Source organism: Eleutherodactylus coqui, chromosome 6 (genome assembly GCF_035609145.1).
Source record: "Eleutherodactylus coqui strain aEleCoq1 chromosome 6, aEleCoq1.hap1, whole genome shotgun sequence".
Taxonomy (NCBI): domain Eukaryota; kingdom Metazoa; phylum Chordata; class Amphibia; order Anura; family Eleutherodactylidae; genus Eleutherodactylus; species Eleutherodactylus coqui.
This window is the reverse complement of record NC_089842.1, coordinates 168,757,649-168,774,815: the sequence shown is the minus strand read 5'-3', so window position 1 is coordinate 168,774,815 and position 17,167 is coordinate 168,757,649. Positions and strand designations below refer to the sequence as shown.

Here is a 17,167-nt window from a genome sequence, read left to right as displayed (position 1 = left end):
GAGTTGTATTTTTCAATGGTGCTGTTTAAAGTTCCATAAAATGTACTAAAAAACTTTTAAAAAATTCTAAGTGGAGTAAAATGCAAAAAAAAACCACGACATTTCGCCATCTTTCAGTTCGTCTTGTTTCTACGGCGCACAAACGGCAACAAAAGTGACATGATAACTTTATTCTATGGGTCGGTACGATTGCTACGATACCAAACTTGTATAGGTTTTTTTTTACTGTACTACTCTTTTTTTTTTCAAAGACATTACATTTTTTTCAATTATTTTCTACGGTCATTTTGTGCGCGCAATAACTTTTTTATTTTTCCGTCGATGTCGTTGAGCAAGGGCTCATTTTTTGAGGGATGTCCTGTAGTTTCTGATAGTATCAATTTGGAATACATACGACTTTTTGATCGTTTGTTATTGTGTTTTTTCTGGGAGACAGGGTAACTAAAAAAATGCATTTCTGGCGTTCTTTTTTTTTTTTTTTTGGACGACGTTCACCGTGCAGGAAAAATAATACACTACTTTGATAGATCGGACTTTTACGAACGCAGCGATACCAAATGTGTATTTTTATTTTATGATTTAGATTTTTTAATAATAGATATGGCAAAAGGGGGGTGATTTAAACTTTTATTACCTTTTTTTTTTTTACAATTAAAAAAACTTTTTTTTTTTTTTTTACTTTAAAGTCCCCCTGGGGGACTACAACCAGCGATTCTTTGATCGCTCCTGCAGTATGACGTGATGCTGCAGCATTACGTCATACTGCCATTTAACAGGCAGTCTATCAAGCCACCCCACGGGGATGGCTTGATAGGCAGTCTGGTAAGGCAGCCCTGGGGCCTTTCAGAAGGCCCCTGGCTGCCATGACACTTGCACGGCTCCCCTGATCTCACCGCGGGGGAGGGGGGGTATGCGGGATTCATGCGGGGGATGCGGGGCATTTAAATGGTTAATAGCCGCGATCAGGCCGAACGGCCAATAGCGGCTTTTGCCCGCGGGTGTCAGCTGTAACAAACAGAGGTTGCGGGATGTCCTGTAGTTTACTTTGGTACCATTTCGAAATACGTACTACTTTTTGATCACTTTTAATTTTTTCTGGGAGACAGAGTGACTGAAAAAGTGCAGTTCTGGTGTTCTTTATTTTTTTTTCGGACGACGTTCTTCGTGCCGGGTAAATAATGCACTCTCTTGATAGATCCGACTCTTACAGACGCGGCGATACCAAATTTGTATTTTGGTTTTATGATTTAGATTTTTTTATTATAATTATGGCAAAAGGGGGGTGATTTAAACTTTTATTATTTTTTTTTAACAATTAATAAAACTTTATTGATCCTATTTTTACTTTCTTTTTAAGCTCCTCTGGGGGACCACAACTAGCAATTAGAGATGAGCGAGTATACTCGCTAAGGGCAATTGCTCGAGCGAGCATTGCCCTTAGTGAGTACCTGCCCGCTCGAGACAGAAGGTTCGGGTGCCGGAGCGGTGAGTAGTGGCAGTCAGCAGGGGGGTAGCAGGGGGGAGAGAGGGAGAGAGAGATCTCCCCTCCGTTCCTCCCCGCTCTACCCCGCAGCTCCCTGTCTGCCGCCGACACCCGAACCTTTTGTCTTGAGCGGGCAGGTACTCGCTAAGGGCAATGCTCGCTCGAGCAATTGCCCTTAGCGAGTATACTCGCTCATCACTACTAGCAATACTTTGATCGCTCCTGCAGTATGATGCATTGCTATAGCATTACGTCATACTGCAATTTGACAGGCAGTCTATCAAGCCACCCCACGGGGATTGCTTGATAGTCAGTCTGCTTCGGCAGCCCTGGCGCCAGCTGACACCCGCGCTGTATGAAGAGAGGACGCCCTGCGATTTTTCTTCATACATACCCCTCACCTGCATGACGTAAATGTACGTCATATAGCGGGAAGGGGTAAGGCCTCATGCACATGGCACGCACGTATTCCGCACATGGATTTCCGCAGCGGAAGACCTGGGAGTCAGTGCAGAAATTATTTTTAAATGCTTGCCGGCAATCGCTTTTCCATGTGCATGCACAGCGGATCGTCTGTGCGGGGGAAATAAATTACAAGCCCCAAATTACTGCCTTCCCCCTCCTCCCTGCTTGGTCTCCAAGCAACCAGAGCGGTATCTACCTACAAACCCGCGACGCATCCGCAATTAAATTGCAGATGTATTCCGGATCACTCACTTCCATAGAGATCAATGGAGCCCATCCACAAGGAATCCACGGTAAAATTGAGCATGCTGCAATTTCTTTTCCGCATGCGAAATCCGCAAATCAAATTCGCATGTGTGCATGGAGCTGAGGAAGGTTCCGTCGCAGAACCGGCACAAAATGCCGGAAAAAAAAGTCCTACATGCAGCACTTTTTTATCTGGTAAAATGCACAACACCAGAGCGGAAACCAAATGGATCCTATTATAGTCAACACGGTCCGTTCAGCGCTATTCAGTTCCGTTGTGAGACAGATCCATTCAGCCAGGGGATTCACCTTTTTGGCTCCCATAACAGAACAGGAAAACAGAACCACCGACTCAGATATGAAAGCAGCCTTAGGACGCATTCACACGGCTGTATGTGTATTTTGGCCCATATATATGCAGTGTATTTACGGGCCAAATACACTGATACCCTGCGTGTTTCTGCAGTTTTTTTAAAATGTGGGAATACGCAGTGTATTTGCGCGAGTAAACACACAAAATACCATTAATTTTGTACATAAGTATGCAACAAATATGGTTTTCTATATATTTACGCACGCTCATCAATGGTCTATTACGATGCGTAATACGCAACATGATTGGACTGTGAAAAATATGCAGTTGTCAATGAACCTGTTGAAATGAATGGGCTCTATTCACTACTTAATACGCAGCGTATTTACGCTCATGTGAAGGAGCCCTTGCTGATGGAACTGCTGTAAACTTTGCGCTGGCTATACATGTATTCTATTCTTACAGTTATATAATGCTGCTACCATATAGTTTTATCACAGCCACCATCAAAGCCAGCTTGAACTGCTGAGCCTGGTGCCTCTCCTCCTATCTGAGCTGTTACAGATTCCTTCCACAGTTTATTGCAATGCAGGAATTATCCAGCGGAACCAAATAAGGATAAGCGCTGCCCGGCTGCACGGAGACGTCTGGCAACAAACGAGGCTGACAAACACAACACACCCAGGCTACAGCCACGCCCTTTATGTCAAAATTACACGTGCTGAGTCACATGACTAACTTTGCTATTCGCTTATTGGTTAATCGCACAATAAAGCCACGCCTACTTAAGCAAAGCGTGCCAACATTCTAGCGTTACTATGGAAATCGCTCCTGACTGACCGCCAGCATCTGCCGGCATGTGATTCGTTATGAATGTTGTCCAATTAGACGGTGTTCTCCGGAGACATTGCGTTTTAATTGGTCTAATGACTCGAAGCTGGCCAATGAACGAAGAGGGCGGGAGAGTATAAAAAGTAGCGCAGGAGCTAGAACTACGCAGTTGCTCTTAGACTTGCTTGTGAGTAGTCGAGGAACGGATTCCCAGAATGGCCGCCAGCGCTCCGGCAGTGGGGATAGACTTGGGCACCACCTACTCCTGTGTAGGAGTCTTCCAGCACGGCAAGGTGGAGATTATCGCCAACGACCAGGGTAATCGCACCACCCCGAGCTATGTGGCCTTCACCGACACCGAGAGACTCATAGGAGACGCCGCTAAGAACCAAGTGGCGATGAATCCGACTAACACCGTTTTCGACGCCAAGCGACTGATCGGCCGACGCTTTGACGATCCCACCGTGCAATCCGATATGAAGCACTGGCCCTTCACTGTAGTCTGCGACGGGACCAAGCCCAAAGTGCAGGTGGAGTACAAGGCGGAGGTGAAGACGTTCTTCCCGGAGGAGATCTCGTCCATGGTGCTGACCAAGATGCGGGAGATCGCCGAGGCGTACCTGGGGAAGAAGGTGCCCAACGCCGTCATCACCGTGCCCGCTTACTTCAACGACTCGCAGCGACAAGCGACCAAGGACGCGGGCACCATCGCCGGCATTAACGTGCTACGCATCATCAACGAGCCCACGGCGGCCGCCATCGCCTACGGGCTGGACAAGAAGGGCTGCGGCGAGAAGAACGTGCTCATCTTCGACCTTGGCGGCGGCACCTTCGATGTGTCGGTGCTGACCATCGACGACGGCATCTTCGAGGTGAAGTCCACGGCCGGGGACACTCACCTGGGCGGGGAGGACTTTGACAACCGCATGGTCAACCACTTCGTGGAGGAGTTCAAGCGCAAGAACAAGCGGGACATCAGCGGCAACAAGCGGGCGCTGCGGCGGCTGAGGACGGCGTGCGAGCGGGCCAAGCGCACCCTGTCGTCCAGCACCCAGGCCAGCCTGGAGATAGACTCCCTCTACGAAGGCGTCGACTTCTACACCTCCATCACCCGCGCCCGCTTCGAGGAGCTCAACGCCGACCTGTTCCGCGGCACCCTGGAGCCCGTGGAGAAGGCGCTGCGGGACGCCAAGCTGGACAAAGCCCAGATCGGGGAGATCGTGCTGGTCGGCGGCTCCACCCGCATCCCCAAGATCCAGAAGATGCTGGCCGACTTCTTCAACGGCCGGGAGCTCAACAAGAGCATCAACCCTGACGAGGCGGTGGCGTACGGGGCGGCCGTGCAGGCGGCCATCCTCAGCGGGGATCGCTCGGAGAACGTGCAGGACCTGCTGCTGCTGGACGTCGCCCCGCTCTCCCTGGGCATAGAGACGGCCGGAGGGGTGATGACCCCGCTCATCAAGAGGAACACCACCATCCCCACCAAGCAGACCCAGACCTTCACCACCTACTCCGACAACCAGCCCAGCGTGCTGGTGCAGGTCTTCGAGGGCGAGCGTGCCATGACCAAGGACAACAACCGGCTCGGCAAGTTCGACCTCACGGGCATCCCCCCGGCGCCCAGAGGAGTGCCGCAGATTGAGGTAACTGCCCAGGGGGAGAGGGGGCATCGGGCTGCTGGGAGATGAGGAGGATGGAGAGTGAGTTGGGTACAGTAATGGGTCACTGGAGAGCCCACTAATAGATCAATGAGGGCAGAGTCATGGGTCATTGTGGGGGGCACAGTAATGGGTCACTGGAGGGTACAGTCATGGGTTAGTGAGGGGCACAGTGACGAGTCTGGAGAGCCCAGTATAGATCGGTGGGGGCACAGTGGGGTCTCTGGAGAGACCAGTAATGGGTCAGTGGGGGTACAGCAATGGATTAGAGTGGCACAGTCATATATATATATATATTTTTTTTTCCTTCTAGTTTCAACTTTTTCCCCAGTTTTGCAGTCATGCAGCTGCGTGAGGGCTTGTCTTTTGTGGTAGAAGCTCTGTTTTTCAGTGGTAATATTTAACACGCCATGTAATGCTAAGCTTAGCAATTTGTAAGTGGACAAAATTGAAAAAAAAATAAGGCAATTGCGGTTTTTTTTTTTGGGGGGGGGGGGGTTACGCCCTTCAAAATACAGTAAAGTGATACCTTTATTCTGTGTCTGTACGGTGATACCAAATTTATAGTTTTTTAATGTAGTTCTAATTTAAAAAAATATATATATGTATATTTTTTATTTGCTTTTGCTTACCATTTTCTGACCCCCCCCCCCCCAACTTAATTTTTTTCAGCAATGTTGCTGCCATGTAGTTTCACTGAGTGACCAAAAAATGCAATTCTGACACTACTTTTTTTTTTATTGTGATGGTGTTCACTGTGTGGGATTAGTAATATATTTTGAAATTTGGACCTCACAGATGCAGTGATACCAATTTTTATTTATTTTTTATTTTTTGATGTGAGGACTGGGAAAAGCTTATAAACGTTTAATAATTTTTCTCTAATTAAAATCTTTTATTTTTACTGCTTTCTTTAGGCCTCATGTCCACGGGGAAAATCGGGCCCGCTACGGATTCTACATGTAGAATCTGCAGCGGGTCCCTCCTGCCCCGCGGACATGAGCGCCGAAAAGGAGAATAAATGAGAATAAACTCACCTCCCATCCGCTCCGTTTCTTCTCTTCGCGGCGGCGTCATCTTCTCTCGTCGCGGCCGGATCTTCATTCTTCGGCTCGGCGGATGTGCACGATGACGTCGGTGACGTGCCCCGCGCATGCGCCGGGCCGAAGCAAAATGATCCGGCCGCGGCTGAGAGAAGATGGCGCGGCGCCGAAGAGAAGAAACGGAGCGGGTAAGTAAAATATGATTTTTGTGTCCCGCGGATCCGGACGGCTTCCATAGGCTTCAATAGAAGCCCGCGGGAGCCGTCCCCGCGGGAGACCCGCATGAAAATGGAGCATGGTCCAGATTTTTTCATGCTCCATTTTTTTTTAAATCACTTTTATTGACGATCCGCGGGTATTTATGTACCCGCGGGTGGTCAATGCATCCCTATGGGGTGCGGATCCGCATGCAGGAAATCCGCTGCGGATCCTAAATCCTATTTTCCCCGTGGACATGAGCCCTTAGGGGACTTGAATTGGTGATTTGTCGGATGGCTCAATGGCAGCCTATTAAACCGTACTATAGGCAAACAATCAGGGCAGCCCTGTGGGCCTTCAGAAGGCCACAGACAGCCATGACACCTGTATGTCATCAGGAGGGGATTCAGGACATCGGAATCCTAACTGGGGCATTTAAATGTCGCTATCAGAATTAACAGCTGCACTTAAAGGGTTAACAGCCTCAATCAATGTTCTATCCGGCTGTTGTGGGTGGGTGTTGGCTTTCAGCGATGGATGACGTCCACCGTTTATGGAGCGGGCTTAGCTCCTGAGCGTAGGCCATAAATATACGGCAATGTGGAAATTGCGCAACGGCACAGAAGCTGTTCTGTTTCTGTAACCTCCAGGATTTGGATATAGCGTCACCCGCTGCCTTATGCTGTTTCCCCAGCGCCCAGTCACTTCCATGAGGAGTACATGAATGCTGTAGATCAGCATGGTCAGCTGAGATGGCGATACCGTCTTAAGGACGGAAATGCTGGGATTTATTTTTATGCGTATTTTATGTTAAAAGGGTTCTTTAGGAACAGAAAATATGGTTGCTGTCCATGTAACTTGTGAGAAACCCCTCCTAGAATGTAAATAGAATAGGTTGAATGCTGCTCTTGAGCAGAGGGGCGGAGCCTAATACCACACTGTTCCTGATAGGCTTGGTGCCAGTCAGTCTGACAAAATGAATAACGTGGCGTTGGGCACCACCTGTGGCCGCACCCTGACTCCCTCCAGGCTAGAAAGGAATTCAGCCCACTTTAGTTACATTCTTGGAGGGGTTTCTCACAGGCTGCAGGGACAGTGGCCATATTTTTCCATTCCTGGAGAGCCCCTTTAAGTCAGCTGGCTGGTGTATGATAAATGTTGCTATGTAGCCACAGATCCCGCCTGTTCTCAGGCTGTGTACACATCTCCATTCTGAGCCTCCTTTACAGATTTGGGCACATTTGACGAAAAAAATAGCACTGCCTGCTTATGATGGACTTACAATGGGGTCTGTCTCAGGTGTGACGGATCCGGAACAGCTTTTTGGAAGCCACAGCACTGATCAGAGCTTTAGCACAGGGTAGAACTACGGGGGAAGGGGGGCACCTTAGTTTCGGAGTCCCTTTTTTCGCAGTGTAGGAGAAAACTGTCTTACTAATTGGTCCAAGGCCGGCTGTCCACGGGCGATGCGGTAAACCTCCGCCGCAGGAGCTGCTGCTGAATCTCCACCCTGGAGAAGGTCTTTAACTCCTTAAGGTTCCTTCCCCCCCGTCTTAGGATTTTATTTATTCACCAATGTAGCTGTCTGAGGGCTTGTTTATTGCAGGACGAGTTGTTGTTTTCAGTGGAACTATATAATGTACTGAAAAAATGTTTAAAAAAAATTCCACCATCTTTGGGTGCGTTTTCTTTATACAGCATACATACTGCAACAGTAATGACTCGATGGTTTTATTCTATGGGTTAGTATGAATACCAGGAAACCAAATTTTTATATATATATATATTACATTTTTTTTGTTTTTGCTGTACTACTTTAATTTTTTTAAAGATATTTAATTTTTAAATCTTGTTCTGCTGCCATCTTCGGACAGCTAGAACTGTTTTATCTTTTTGGCAACCTAATTGTCTTATTTTGTGCAGGACGTCCTGTAGTTTCCGTGGTACCATTTTCGAATACATACATTTTGATCACTTATTACATTTTTGTTCTTGGAGACTGGGTGACAAAGTGCAATTCTGGGGTTTATACACACATACCCTTTTTTTTTTCTTTTTATAGTAAAACTTTTTAAAACGTAACTTTTTACTTTCCTTTTTTTTTTCTTAGTCCCCAGAGGGAACAAGAACTAGTGATGCCTTGATCGCTCCTGCGGTATGGTGTAATGCCATAGCATTACATCTTACTGCGTTCTAACAGGGATTCTATCAAGGCATGGCTTGATAGGCATTCGGCTAAGATAGCCCTGGGGCCTTGATGGCTTGACACCCCCGAGACATCGTTTGGGGGGTTTAAATGGGTTATCAGCCCCGATGAGCTGCGTGGCTTATTGGAGCTGTTGCACGCGGCTACCGGCTGTAAGCAACAGCCGGCAGCCACAATGTATTAAGGGAGATCACTCCCGAATGTGCAGGACATAACCTTACGTCCTATGTCGTTAAGAGGTTAAAGGGGTTGTCCAAGGTTAGAAAAAGAAAAGACTGCTTTCTTACAAACTCAGCGCCACCCTTGTTGATGGGGTTGTGTCTAGTGTTGCAGCTCAGCTCCATTGAAGATAATGTGAGTTGAGCTGCAATACCCGATGCAACCCGTGGACAAGGGTGGTATTGTGTTTGGAAGAAAACTGCCATGTTTTTCTACCCTGGACAACCCCTTTAAAGGGCATCTTGTCATGTCTTGATGCTGCTCTCACTGAGGGAATGACTGACACACTGACACTGATTCTAGCAGTATGTCACTTATGGGGTAATGTTTGGTAGCTTTTAAGAACTTACAGCTTGTTCCTGCAGCTTCCAGCAGATGAGTCTAGTTTTTTTTTCTGAGGCTCTAGTTGACCGTTTTCTAGCTATTACACTGCATACCGAGAAATCTGCCAATCACCAGCAGCGCCTCCTGAATAAACTGGACTCGGCTCTTGCTGAAAACTGCAGAAGCAAGCTGTAAGTTCTAAAAAGCGCAAGTGACAGATCGCTGAAATCGGTATTTGTGTCACCCACTTTATGCTGCCAGCAGTGAGGCTAGCATACAGTAAATAACAGGTTTAACATAAAAAAACTGAGTCTCAATTTTCTTCCAAAACAAGTGTGATATTCATTCTATCCATCTCTTTGCGTATGTCTCAGGTGACCTTTGATATCGATGCCAACGGCATACTGAATGTGACAGCAGCGGACAAGAGTACTGGTAAGGAAAGCAAAATTACCATCACTAATGACAAAGGTCGGCTGAGCAAAGAGGACATTGAGCGAATGGTGAACGATGCTGAAAAGTATAAGGAGGAAGACGAAGTTAACAGAGATCGCGCATCGGCCAAGAATGTTCTAGAGTCGTACACCTACCAAATCAAGCAGACCTGTGAAGACGAGAAGCTGAAGGGCAAGCTAAGTGACCAAGACAAAGAGAAGGCTTTGTGCAAATGCAAAGAAACCATTGATTGGCTGGAGAAGAACCAGATGGCCGAAAAAGACGAATTTGAGCACAAGCAAAAAGAGTTGGAGAAGCTATGGAACCCAATCATGAGCAAAGTGTACCAAGGCGGTGCTGGCAACCCTGGCGCAGCAGGGGGAGGCAACCCTGGCGCTGGGGGGCCTACTATAGAAGAAGTAGATTAGATTTTCTTTCAGGGTTCTAGATTAATGATGCTTATATACAGTTTTTAGTATTTTTTTTCTTTATCCATCTAAAGACTTTAAGTTCCTACATTTTATCTGTAGCACTTAATAGCAGGAACTTAAAGGGGTTGTCTCACAAAATAAAGTTAGCCATTATCCCATTGATCATGAGCCTGGGGTCCCTGAAGGTCCCCGATTGAATGTAGTGGCAGTTGAGCATGCACTCCAGGCTTTTCAATGCGCTTGCTGGATATAGCAGAGTTCAAGCACTCACTATTTCCACAAACCCCATTGAAGTGAATAGAGCAGTGGTGTGCATGTGTGACCACTGCTTTGTTCGTTTGGAGACCTTCAGGACCCCCATTCTTGTGATCGGTGGGGGTTACAGCAGTTAGATGCCTGTCGATCAGAGAGATGTCCCCAGTCCTATGATAGAAGAACTTAATTTTGTGGGACAACCCCTTTAAGCACTTAAAGGAAATCCTCCCTTATGGAAGTTACCATAGCACAAATAAAACAGTCTCAAAGACGCCAGTGCCTTAAGCTCCACCATTACTGTACTGCTAACATACACAGGACAGCTGTGACCTCAGCTAACACACTGGTACTGTTGTCAGCTGTAACAAAGCTGCAGCAGCTTTAGAAGCTCCCTAAGGAAGTTTCTGCAGAGGTGGAGATTTCCTTTAGTTCCTTTTGTACTTTTCCTTTGCGGTTGCAGTTAGTAAAGCCATTTCATAGCTCAGGGCAGTAAGAGTGATTTTTAATAAGTCACTCAAAAATAGGAGGTGTGCTTCATCACCCCACTACATTGTGGCGTATAAAGGATATAGGGGAAAGCTCATTAGCGTGATGCCATAACCTGTGGCTTATTACAAACACTGATGTAGTTGGCGGGGGTTCAGTGAAACGTTCTTCTAAAATTCCCATCAGACTATCTTTTGAAAATTGAAAAAATGTTTCTAATATAAAGACTTCATTCAGATGTTTTTGATCATCAATGCAGATTGTAAAGTGCACTCATAATCACATCTAGATGAAGCCTTAAGGCCCATTTACACGCAAAGACAAACTTTCAAACGATTAAAAGATTGACAGTTCCAGTGATCATTTTGCATAAACTGCTAATAGATACTGATGTCCGTTAGCAGTTTATTACCTTCATTTGCGTGTAAATGAGCCCCCAGCAGCTATTTGCAAATCCCAGCATGTGATCTGGACTTTGCACTCAGCTGCATTGTCTTCACATGTGCTGCCGCAGGGCTGTCTGCTGAATACAATGTAATCAGCCGCTCCTGTGGAGAACACCATGTGGTCTGTGTTCTCTTTTTTTTTTCCGGCCGAACAATGGATTTTATGCTTACTTAAAAATCATCGCTCAGCCGAAGCTTGAAAGATGGAAGCGTTTACCGCAATGATCTCTCATATGCCATCGTTTGAACGAATTTTGAGCAATAATCGTTGCGTGTAAACGGTGCCTTAGTTTGGCTACGGCAGTTGATTCTAAGATGTATGACAATCTAAGGTGTATGGGAGCTGACTGAAAGAGAACAATCGGCATGTTGGATTTCAACATGATGATCCTTTGTTCGAGGTATTGTAGTCACTAGCATTTGTTTGGAGCAGCGGGGAAATAGCCCTGTAATGTCACAGTTCTAGTGTTCAGTCTAATGTTAAAGTTGACTTTTCTTCATTACTTTGTCAGCAGTTATGCAAGACGTAGGATAAAAAATCCATTTTCTATTTTCACACATATAATATAGAGTCGTGTAGCACTTCAGTGTGCACTGTTAGTAGTTAAAAGTAATCAGAAAGTTCTCCCTTAGGGCGGCTTCACATGGGCGTATGCGCATTCTACTGTATTTTCTTGTGCTGTCAGGGACATTTCACATGTGCACGGAAAATACCCATGCCATGATTTAAAGGACTAATTAGTTCCAGATGCTCAATTCCATAGAAAAAAAAACATATTTGTGCGCTCCTCATAGACCTCTATGGGGCCTTAGGTGCACAAATGTGCACGCATAAATGAACATGAGTGTACCCATTGAAATCAATGGGTTCTATTCTCTGCGTATTGCATGTGCAAATCCTACCATGTGAAGTCTCTTAATCTCCATTTGACAGGTCCGAATACAGTATAATTCTCAGGAAGTACTTCATAAATTATACAGTCAAGCTGCAATGCATTCATCTTCCTTCACTTACTTCTAATAGAGGAAAAGCAAAGTTACCAGTAGCACTCAGATTCACCCAGCAGAGGTGGGACTGGAAAAAGCAACAGCCACAGAAATAGGAACCTGACCCTAGGCCCATCAAAGGAACAGTTGTGGCAGCATAAAGGGGTGCAAAAATATTCAAAACTTTATTCCTCTATAAATGCAGTTTTGAAGACTTTTGCACCCCTTTATGCTGCCACAACTCTTCCTTCACTTAGTTCTGTCATTGGCAGTAATACATGATGTACCTATAGATCAGGTGGCTTCTGTTCAGGTATTACAAGTACCATAGTCCAGAGATCATGAGAATTGTAGTTCTGCATCGGTCATCCCTATGTTACCACAGGTTCCACATTTCAGAAAAGTTTACAAATTGGAAAGTCTTATCATTATGAAGCTCATTTTCTGTTTGACGTTCTAATAGGTGATAGCTTTAGCTTTATGGAAGCATAAGGTGTAGTGCCTTGTGTAAGATGCTTTGCTGGGTGCTTGCTGTAGGGATGTTAGCAGAATATGTATTTCATTATTCTTATGTTCAAACTTTTTTCCCTTTTATGGTTAATAAAGTATTTTCTCAGCAGGCTGGTGATTGAGTCTTCTTGAAAGTATTCCTTGTAACTATGGCATTTCTCCCCCCCCCCCCCCCCCATACATATTAGACTTTGGCTGATCCTGTTGGTGTACTTGTTTTGTCCAATCTGTATGGTCTCCTCTATTGATGAACACTGATTACATGCCACAATTCTAGTGCTGAAGTGTATATAAGAAAAGCATTAGCAGCAAGAACACACGTTGAACAGTCAATCCCATTGTGTCAAATACCTATATCTGAGGGCCCTCTTATCTATGCAAAGCTGAATAATAATCATTCAGGCCAACGATTGAACAATAATTTGATCCCTTGTCGTTCATGTTATGCTGGCATTAAAATCTGATGATCATTGTCCCATGTAAACAGGCAATCGTTCTTCTATGAATGACTGCCTGTTTACCTTGAACGGTGGCGGGTAACCCTAAGAGATCTCCATCGCTCTCCGCCTCCATTCACTGAGCGGTTATTGCTCCTGAGTGAAAACAGAAGTGATGTTCATTGGGATGGTTGTTGGGCACTTAGGTGCCCCATGTAAAAGAGCCCTAAGGCCATACTGATGAGCTTCTAGTCTATGGTTCGTTAAAGGGGTTTTCTCAATTCTAGTTGTTTTGCTGCAGGAAGCAGAGAGCATCGTACATTGTGCAGTGGCCCATGTTGGTAAGGCAGGCCGAGTCTTATTGAAGTTAATTGATAGAGCAAACAGGCTGCAAAGTCAAACAAGCCAGGGTCAGTATCGGGAGTTCGGAAGGAATATCAGAGCTAAAGGCCCAATGCCCACGGATGGATTATCGCAGTGGAATTCGCGGCCAGACGCCTGCTCGAATTCCGCAGCAATGTCCGTCCATAGCATGCCATGTTAAAAGAATTATTCCATGCCCACGAGCGGAAATCAACTGTGATCTTCCGCTAGGGGGGGAAGAATCGCAGCATGCTCTATTTTGTGTGATAAATCGCTTGACTGGCTTCCATTGCAGTCAATGGTAGCCATCCGATCTGCGGTGATTCCAAAATGTCAATTTTGAAGTCGCTGTGGATCTGCGTCATCGCCGGGGCACCAGCAGCGTCATGCCCTGCACTGTTCATGTGCACCGGCCGAGACACTCGCCGTGGATCCGGACAGGTGAGTATAGGGTCTCTGGCCGGCACCGGGTCTGCTTCTGCTGCAAGATTTTACAGTCGGAATCTGACCCAGCCGTGGGCATGAGGCCAAAGGCTATACAAGAATCAGAGTCTGAGACAGAGCAGAGTGAAAACCAGAATATCTACAAAGACCAGAACAGTAGGCAAACGGCTAATCAGACAAGCCAAGGTCAGAATCCGAGCATAGCAAAATACAGGAAAGACGAGACCTCCAATCTGGTAAACAGAACAAGAAGAGAAAATAGTTACAAAAACATCCGGTGTGCTCTGACGGCGAGATTACATGGCATTATACTTCAATGTTCATGAATATGCATAACAGCCCCATGTGATGTGATGTGATGTACCTAGTCTGTTCTACATGCGATTTCACGTGGCTGTATGCGCAACTACGCTTGCCGCTATGGAGTGTAGTTGCGCATGAACAGGTCGCCCCCCCCTTTTGGACTTTTCGAACTCCACGCCATAGTGCAGAAGTCTGAAAAAAGGGGCAAGACCTATCTTCCTGCTGTTTTATCTTTCCTGCATGTAGTTAATATTACGTGCAGGAAGGTTGGGGCAAGTGCTTGAAATGAATGTTTTCGTTTTGTCCTGTTATGATTATCATGGGCGCATAATAGGACTAGAATACGCCCATGTGCTTAAACCCATACACTGATGATAGCTGCAATTTAATCACTGGGGCTGTATTATGCACGCTTGGCTTCTACTTGTTTGCTATAGTGTTTAGTTATACTGGGTGTAGTCAAAAAGACTGAATCAGCGCTATATCTCAGTGCTGGTGTCCTATATTGAAATAACAATAGCATGCTTGAACAGGAAGGCATGGATGTGCTACATAACAGTATGGCCCCTGAGGCCTCCATAACATGGAATTCAATTTGATGTTGTGGCCCCTGTAAGAGAGAGAACGTAAAACACAACTGCAAAGTTGGAGAATAGCATATGCGAAGCAGAAATCTGCTTACCACGTCTCTGAGCCCCATGGGGCCACTGCTATGACTGAAGTAAGTAACACATACTCAAAGTGGCCTCCTTCTGTTATGATAGGAGCAGATCATGCAGGAAATCATCCATCCTCATCTGTAGGAGGTTCAGGTACTGATCCATGTTGAGTACCTGGAATGAACACAGCTCCAAAGATGGCTCCATGCATGTATCAGAATTTGAAAAACCCACTTAAGTATGTAAAGAAGACCCAGGCTCTCATCATTCAAACACTCCATCATATCCACTTTGCTAAAAAAAAAAAAAATAAAAATAAAAAACGCAACCCTTGACCTGACTGATGCTGTCAACCCATCTCAAACTTCTCCATCTTCAAATTACTAGAACGCCTGGTCTACTCCTGCCTCACACGCTTTCTTTCTGACAACTCTTTCCTCAACCCCCTCTAGTCCAGTTTCCGCCCCTTACACTCGACCGAAATTGCCCCCACAAAAGTATCAAATGACCTGATGACTGCAAAGTCGAGAGGTGATTACTCCCTACTAATCCTCCTTGGCCTCTCTGCTGCATTTGACACTGTTTACCATGACCTCCTCAGTGCTATGCTCCGCTCTATCTGCCTAAAGGACACTGCTCTCTCCTGGTTCTCCTCTTACCTTTTTGACTGCTCTTTCAGCGTCTCCTTCGCTGGGTCTATCTCCTCTCCACTTCCTTTTGCTGTCGGGGTACCCCAGGGCTCGGTCCTTGGTCTCCTTCTCTTCTCTATCTACACGGCCCCAATTGGACAAACCATCCGCAAATTCGGCCTCAAATACCATCTCTATGTTGATGACACCCAGTTATACACCTCTTCCCCTAACATCTCAGCATTAGAGATGAGCGAGCGTACTCGCTAAGGCAAACTACTCGAGCGAGTAGTGCCTTATGCGAGTACCTGCCCGCTCATTTCTAAAGATTCGGGTGGTGGCGGGGGAGAGTGGTAAGTTGCGGGAGGGGAGTGAGCGGGGGACCCGAGCGTCTGCAGAGACGAGCACGTACTCACCCGTGCATGCGCAGACCGGAGCCGGCGGCCACGTGAGTGACGTTTCTATGCGAGTTTCTGCGAGCCCCGCACAAAAATAGGACATGCCGCGGTTTGTTTGCCGCGTGAGATTTCGCGCTGCCAAACCGCGGCCGTCTGCATAGGAGTGTGCAGGCGGCCTTAGCAAGTACGTTCGCTCATCTCTACTCAGCATCATTCCTCCAAAGCATCACCGACTGTCTCTCCTCTCTCTCTAATACTATGTCCTCCCTCTTTCTTAAACTTAACCTCTCAAAAACTGACCTTGTCTTTCTGCCCTCAACCAGCTGACCTTCCCCCAACATCTTCATATCAGTATCTGGCACCATCATAACCCCTAGACAGCACACTCGATGCCTTGGGGTTACACTGGATTCGGACCTCCCCTTTATTCCCCACATCCAATCTCTGGCTCGAAGATGCCACCTGCATGAATATTGCTACAATCAGGCCGTTCCTCACCACGGACACGCTAAGGACATTTGTTGTCTCCCTCATCCACTTCCAATTCGACTACTGCAGCTCCCTGCTCATTGGCCTTCCCCACACCAGACTCTCCCCTCTCCAATCCATGCAAAACACAGCAGCTAGGCTCTTTTTTCTATCCCGCCATTTCTCAGATGCCTCTGCACTATGCCAGTCGCTGCATTGGCTGCCGATCAACTGCAGAACAAAATTTAAACTCCTCACCCACAAAGCTCTCCATGGAGCCGCGCCACCGTATATTGCTTCCCTCCTGTCCGTACACCACCCAGCCAGGTCAGGAGGCATACCAAATCTCCTGACCTAGTCCCCTGCCCCTCCCTATTGCTCCCCACACCTTCCATCCTACCTATTGCGTACAGCCTCTACCTCTGCACCTCCTTACCACCCTCACCCCATTTGCTTCCTAATAACTGATTTCCACATGTAATTCCCATACTGCCTGTGTTTGCCCAATGCCTTGTACCTCCTGTATCAGCCCCACCCCGTTTGTTTCAAACCGACTGTATATCACATGTAATTCTTGTATTGTTTGCATTTCTCTCATGCTTGAAAGAGCGCTGCAGAAGAAGTTGGCGCTATACAAATAAAGATTATTATTCATCAAGATTTGAGACCTAAACGATGTATACAGCACTGGGCTATATATATATGGGCTGATAACATTGTGAGTTTGGCAGCGCATTGATTCCCATAATCCTACCCATGTAATGGGAATTAGCAGGCATCAAGCTACAGGAAGTGGTGACTTCTAATGTCCCTGAGATGAAAGGGTCCTAATGTGGAAAATTATCATTAACGCAGTCCCACACTAACGATTTAGATTGTTTGAACACTTTGCTCTTTAGTTTTTTAATTTCCTGTTTTGATCTTAAACCC

General features: G+C 46.4%; 1 protein-coding gene across 1 annotated transcript; it reads left to right on the top strand.

The window, feature by feature from the left end:
• The first annotated feature begins 3,498 nt into the window (after positions 1-3,498).
• Positions 3,499-12,645, top strand: HSPA2 (heat shock protein family A (Hsp70) member 2). The gene is made up of 2 exons (XM_066608178.1): positions 3,499-4,981; positions 9,361-12,645. Exons 1-2 carry the CDS (start codon positions 3,554-3,556, stop codon positions 9,847-9,849), a joined length of 1,917 nt encoding a protein of 638 aa, XP_066464275.1. The 5' UTR covers positions 3,499-3,553; the 3' UTR covers positions 9,850-12,645.
• The last annotated feature ends 4,522 nt before the right edge of the window (positions 12,646-17,167 follow it).